This window comes from Colletotrichum costaricense (assembly GCF_030867565.1).
Source record: "Colletotrichum costaricense strain IMI 309622 chromosome Unknown Scaffold_19.1, whole genome shotgun sequence".
In the NCBI taxonomy this organism is placed as follows: Eukaryota; Fungi; Ascomycota; class Sordariomycetes; order Glomerellales; family Glomerellaceae; genus Colletotrichum; species Colletotrichum costaricense.
In genome coordinates this window covers 126472-133982 of record NW_026848248.1, presented here as the reverse complement: position 1 = coordinate 133982, position 7511 = coordinate 126472, and the positions used below count along the sequence as shown (strand labels likewise).

General features: G+C 19.9%; 2 protein-coding genes across 2 annotated transcripts; both read right to left on the bottom strand.

Moving 5' to 3' along the window:
• Positions 1-4041: 4041 nt before the first annotated feature.
• Positions 4042-4170, bottom strand: CCOS01_13913 (uncharacterized protein; the record flags this gene model as incomplete). Its single annotated transcript, XM_060462057.1, has 1 exon — positions 4042-4170. A coding segment is annotated over one exon (129 nt), but the record flags the coding sequence as incomplete, so codon positions are not given.
• Positions 4171-6748: 2578 nt separating this feature from the next.
• On the bottom strand, positions 6749-6913 carry CCOS01_13912 (uncharacterized protein; the record flags this gene model as incomplete). Its single annotated transcript, XM_060462056.1, has 1 exon — positions 6749-6913. A coding segment is annotated over one exon (165 nt), but the record flags the coding sequence as incomplete, so codon positions are not given.
• Positions 6914-7511: the final 598 nt, after the last annotated feature.

Genomic DNA, 7511 nt, shown 5'->3' with positions numbered 1-7511 from the left:
TTAAAATAAATAGTTTAATAGTAATAATAATAAATAGCGAGGGAAGCGTTTTTTAATTTTAATAAAAGAAACGAGGTAACGAATATATATATATATATAAGTAAAGTTAAAAGCGTTAAGGTAAATATTAATAAAATTAGTCTTATTCTTAATAATAGTAACGAGGGTATTTCCGATATTATACTATTATAAGTTACTATTACTTAGAAGGGTAATAAACTTAGCTAAGTATATAATAAGCTTATAAAATAGTAGCGTTAAGCGCTTAATATTACTATTAATAATTTTAAACTTTATAAAAAGGAAAGTTAGAAACGTAAAAAATCTAAAAGAAATAGTCTATTAAGATAGTAAGAGTATATACTAATACTATATATTAATACTATATAAATAATATTAAGAATTACCTAAGTAGCTAGTAAAGGCAGAATATAAAAAGAAATTAAAAAACTTAAAAAGAAAATAGCAGTTTTCGTATTAAAATTACTATATTACGTTAAGTACGTACTTAAGATATATTGCGCATATTATATAGTTAAAAAGTATACCGTATTATATAATTTTCTTTAAAAAACGTAATCCCGTTAAGGTCGATCTTTTATACTTATAAAGCCGGAAACAGACCACTACATAGCTATCACTAAATACTAATAATACTATCATAATATATTAATTACCCTCTAAATAGATAAATACTACTCTTTACTTTCTCCTTTTATTTTATTTAATAATAACCTCTCTTTAATATTCCTATTTAATATACTTACCTACGCTCTTTTAAGCTCTTAAGTATATTATTAAGTCTAAGCTTATTTATATTTTATTATATTAAAAATACGATAATAATGGTAACGCTTATAATAATATATTTATTAATTTTTTATTAATAAATATTATTAATATAGTATTTATTAAGGCGGTCTTTTTATAACTTAGGGTTGTTTAGTATAATATTTATAAAATCGAACTTCTAATTATTCAAAGAAGTCTTAAGGGTTAACGAGCTATTATTATCTCGGTATTTTAATAAAATATACTTAAAGTAAATAGTTAAAAAGTAATAATAATAATAATAGTATAATAGTAATAGCGTAATAGTAATAAACGGCGAGGGAAGTAGCGTTTTTTAATTTTAATAAAAGAAACGAGAGGTTAGTATTATTCTTAATAACGGTAACGAGGGCATTTCTAATACTATACTATTATAAGCTATTAGCACTTAAAAAAGTAGCTAACTTAGCTAAGTATGCGGGCTCATAAGGTAATAATATTAAGTACTTAATATTATTATTAATAATCCGTAGTTATAAACTTTATAAGAGGGGAAGTTAAGAAGAATCTAAAAATAAATAGTTTATTAAAATAATAGGAGTATTTATTAATACTATATATTAATATTATATAAACGATATTAAAGCCTATTGAGATAGTAGGAGTATGCATTAATACTATATATTAATACCGTATAATCGATATTGAGAATCGCCCGAGCAGCTAGTAAAGGTAGAAATAAAAAACAAATAATATCGGAAATACCCTCGTTACTATTATTAAGAATAATATTAACTTTATAATATCTATCCTATTTTAACTTTACTTATATATATATATATATATTCATTACCTCGTTTCCTTTATTAAAGTTAAAAACGCTTTTCTTATTATTATTATTACTATTACTATCTAACTATCTACCTTAAGTATACTTTATTAAAATACTAAAACTACTTTAATAAGATTTTATAACTATCTATAGCCGGCCGTAGCCGTTACTAATTATTAATACTAACTAAACTTAAAATACTAACGACCCTATTATTATAATATATTAATTACTTTTTTAATAAGTAAATACTACCCCTTATTTTCTCTTTTTATTTTCTTTAATAATAACCTCTCCTTAATATTCCTATTTAATATACTCACTTATACTCTTTTTAAGCTCTTAATTATATTATTAAATCTAGGCTTATTTTTATTACTTTTTTAAATTAAAATAGTACTAATAAGGGTAATACTGATTATAATATATTTATTTATTTTTTATAAATTAATATTATAAATATAATATTTATTAAGGTAGTCTTTTTATAACTCGGGGCTACTTAGTATAATACTTATAAGATCGAACTTTTAATTATTAAAAAAGCCCTAAGGGTTAACGAGTTATTAATAATATCTCGGTATTTTAATAAAGTATACTTAAGGTAGATAGTTAGATAGTAATAATAATAGCAATAGTATAATAATAATAGCGTAATAATAATAAATAGTAAGAGAAGCGTTTTTGATTTTAATAAAGGAAACGAGGTAACGAATATATATATATATATATAAGTTAAAATTAAAAGTATTAAGGTAGATATTATAAGGTTAGTATTATTCTTAATAATAGTAACGAGGGTATTTCTAATACTATATTATTATAAGCTATTATTATTTAAAAAAGTAATTAACTTAGCTAGGCGCGAGCTTATAAAGTAGTAGCGTCGGGCGCCTAATATTACTATTAATAATCTATAGTTATAAACTTTATAAGAGGGAAAAGTAAAAAGGTAAAAAATTTAAAAAAACTAGTTTATTAAAATAGTAGGAGTATTTATTAATACTATATATTAATATTATATAAATAATATTAAGAATCGCCCGAGTAGCTAGTAAAGGCAGAATATAAAAATAAATACTTACTATAACTAGCTAGCCGTAATAATTAAAACTTATTTTTAAAATTAAAGAGCGAGGATTTAAAATCGTAATACCTTACTTATTTTATTATTTATTAAAATAAAAATATAAGATATTAGAGGGTAAATTAAAATATTATAAATATATACGTCGTAGTTGTTTTTATAATACGACTATTAGTACTATATATAATTATAAGTTTCTTTTTATTAATACTTTTTATATTAATTATATTTATAATAGATCGTTTTTTATTTAAAACTAATAGATTAAAACGTAAAAAAGAGGTAAAAGAGCTTTTTTTTAAAAAATAAGTAAAAGCTTTATACTATATATAGGCTAAAATAGATTAGGTTTTATTAAAATTAAATCGTTTTTAAAAAGAAAAAAGAATAGTATTTAAAAGGGGGAAAGTAATCCTTAATTTTTTTGATATTATTAATAAAAATAAGTCGGCCGCTGCGCGGGAGGTATAATTTAGTAATATTTTTAAAATAATTAATTAGGACGCTATAATAATTAGGAGTTCTAATTTTAATTTTAATTTTAGTATTTTAAAAAGGATTCTTAAAAGTTCTAAAAGTTCGTAATAAGTTCTTATATATTCTTTTTATATTTATAGGTTTTTTATTTAATAAAGAATTTTTACGTTTTATTCTTAATTTTATAATTAATAATCCGTTCGATTTCGTATTTTAGTTAGTTTAGTTCGATAATAATATAATTTTTTATATATAAACCTCTTAATATAGGTTCGAGTAATAAAATATAAAAGACGGGATAGTATTATATTATACTTAGTAATTTTAATTCATAATTAACTAATAAGACTTTTTTAATAATTTCAAAAGGTCTAAGCTTATTATAATCTAATTTATTACTTAGTTATTTTATTTTAATATTATAATAAAAGAAATAAGTACTATTCTCTTTTTTTAAAAATAGTTTTTTAATTCTTAATCTATCCGCGTTTTTTCTTATATATTATTATATAAACTCGAGGTTTAATAAAGTCTATTTATAAATCTTCTTAAGTTTACTTATATTTATTATAGTATTTATAATTTATAATCCTTATTATACTTCTCTATATATTATTAACTAAAATCCATAATTAAAATAAAACGGAGATTTTTTAATATTTTTATTAACTATATTATTATATACGAACTAAGTTATTAATAAAAGTACTACTTAATTATCCTAGTTATAGTTTATATAATAACGGAGGTATATTTTAAAGATCTAATTAATCCTTTTTATTTATTTATTAGTTTATAAACAAAATAATATTAATAGCTTATAGTTTATACTAAGTTATAGAATTAGTAATTTCTAAAACTTTGAAATAAATAGCTAATCCCTATTAAAAATAATTTCTTTTAATAAACTATAGTTCGAAAATATAACTTTAATAAATATATATACTAAGTTTTTTATAGTATTTAATTTTTTATAAAGAATAAAATATACAAACTTAGTAAGTTAATTAACTATAACTAAGATACTATTATATTATATTTTAATAAATAGTTCTTTAAACTTTAGTAGTTTAATAATAAAGTCCTATATAATTAATTACTATACTTTTATTAGTAATTATAATAGTTATAGCTTATTATAAGGTTTATATAGGCTATTTTTACTTTTTTTATAAGTCGCATAATCCTTAATTACTTTTATAATTTTAATATATATAGCGGATTTATTATATTATTAGTGAATCCGTTTTTATATTTTAATAATTCCTTAGTAATTATATATTAATATATTATAAATTTTTATAATAAGTTTAGAGGTTATTTTTTTAATTGGGCTAGTATTAATCTTTTTAATTATTATAAAGAGGTTTATAATTAGTATAAAACTATTATTTTTCTCTTATTTAAAAATAACTTATATTTCTTTAAAAACCGCGACTTTATAGTTAGGTCTTTTATTAAAAACGTTTATTTTACTATTTTTTAAACCATTTTAATGAATAATTTAGAAATTATATTTAAATAAGGATTCGCTCTATTTGACTTATTATTTATTTAAGTTTTTATTTATTATAAAGTTTATAAAGTTTTTATGATTTATATAAACTATTATTTCGTATTTAGTTTTAGATAATTATAATCTCTATTTTTAAAATACTTCGATAATTACTATTAGTTCCTTATTATAAATTTACTAATTTAATTTTATTTTATAAAATATTTTAAAATAAAAGTAATATAAATAAAGCTTTCTTTACTTATCTCGTTATCCTAGGACCGCTCCTATAGCGAAGTTTAAACATTAATCTTAATTTTAAAAAGTTTTTAGGGGTTTAAAATTATAATAACTAGTTTAGAAATAACTATGTAGTGGTTTTTTTCTAGCTTTATAAGTATAAAAGATAGACCTTAATGGGATTACGCTTTTAAGAGAAATTATATAATATAATATACTTTTTAACTATATAATATATATAATATATCCTAAAGACGTGCTTAACGTAATATAGTAATTTTAATATAAAAACTGCTATTTAATTCGGGATAAGTAAGCTACTTTTTTTAATAACGGCGCTAGTTAAAAAGGTCGATAATAGAGGTCGGCCGTAATAGTTAGTTATAATAATTAGCTATAATAGTTAATTATAATAATTAGAGGTGGCCCTTAACTATAGAGGTTCTGAACTTTAATAACGACGTAAAGGTTTTTTAAAAAAAAAGGCTAAATAAGTTAATATTTACTATTCTTTATATTAAAGCTTATAAAAATTCTTTTTATCCTTATTATTTTTAATATTACCTAAAGCTACTCTTTATTTAGACTAAATAAATCTACTAAATAAATTTACTAAATAAATTTACTAAATAAACTTATTAATATATAAACTACTACTCTCTTAGTATATAGTTAGTAATTAGTAAGCTAAAGATACCCGTTAATAAGTTTACCCCTCTTAGGCTAGGCGCCCTCTTTAGCTAACTTAACGCTATAGTTATTATAGTTAATATAAATATACTTAAGGAGTAATAAATTACTTTTTAATAATATAGAATTTAGCTAAGTAATATTATAAGCGCTATAAATAGCTAGGTTAATACGGATATTAAAATTTAATATATTAATATTAGCCTAGTTATAATAGTTATAATAAATAGGTTAAAAGTATATAAAGTTAAAATAATAAGCTAGTACTTTAAATAGCTCTTATAAAACCCCCTAGGTAATAATAATATTTATATAAAAAATAGATTATATTAGACTTAGCTACTTATATAAGTTAGTATTAAGAGGTTTTATATATATTAAAATAAGTAAAGTTTACTTTATAAGCGGGTAATAAAAGGTTAGGAGCTATTAATAAAAAGGAGATAATAGTCGAGTTAGTTAACTATTATTTTAGTTAGTAGTTAGGTATAAAGCGTATTATACTTAGTTTTCCTTAATACGTAATATATAGTACGGCCCCGGCGGATTGCTCTATTAGGGGGTTAGAAATGACTATATTCTTAACTTTAATAAATACTTCTTTATACTTAGGGTCCTAAATAAATAAGTTATTTTTTTATATTAAATTATTAAAAAGTCTAATTTTATTAGTATAGTCCTTAAGGAATCGTTAATAAAAGTTAATGAATCTTAAAAATCCTTATATATCCTTAACGTTTTATAATATAAGCTAGTCCCTAACTATTTCTTTTTTTAATACTTATATATAAATTTATCTTAATATATTAATATATCCTAAAAATCTATTTTTATATATAAAACTCGTACTTAAAAAGTTTAGTATATGGTTTAGTATTTTAAAGTTTTTAAAATACTATGTAAATATACTTCTTATATATTTCGAAGTTAGAAAAGAAAATAAAAATATTATTCATATAAATAATAATAAAAATATTAACCTACCCCTAAAATACGTAGTTAATTATTATTTAAAAATTTACTAAAATATTAGTAAGTCTAAAGGGTATAACGAGGTACTTAAAGAGTCCTTTATAAGTTTAGAATACTATTTTCTATTTATTTATTTTTTAATCCGAATTTAGTTAAATATTTCTTTAAGATTTATAGTAATAAACTAATTAGTTTTATAAAATAAATCTCTAAGTTTAATAATAAGTAATAAAAAATAGTAATTCTTTTTTATAATTTTATTAAGTTTTTTATAATTAATAATAAGTCTTTGTTTTTTTATTCTTTTTTTAATATAAAAAAATAAAAGTAATTTTACGGGAGAATTCGATAGTTAAATATTATAATAGATTTAGAATATAGCCGGTAATAAGACGCTAATAACTTAGCGACCCGTATATAGATTATATTATAAAAGAACTTTTTTAAAAAGTAGAGCTTATATAAAGGACTTTATAAGCTTTAGTTTTATAATATACTTATACTTATATTATAGCTTCGCTAATTAAGTACTTATAGCCTAATTTTTTATAATTTCAAAGTTTTTATTTTTACGGAGTAATTAGTATAAATAATAATAAATTATAAAAACAAACAAAATGTTAACGAAATAATACTTAGTTATTAGCAAAGAGCCGTTAATATTAACGAGCTATAGTTATTTAAAGTTAATTACTTAACTTTATTTTATTTAAAAAAACGAGCTTATTACGGGGCGAGTCCTATTTAAATACTAGCGTTTATAAAAGAGCTAAATAAAGAAGATAATTGGAGTAGATTATTTTTATAGGCTAGTTATTTTATTAATACCCCGAGGACCCTATTTGTTATAAACGGGGTATTTATTAATAACTAATTATTAGATATATAAGGTCTAAGTATATATAAAGGCGTAGGTAGTATTAGGATAGTTAGTTTAATAAACCTTA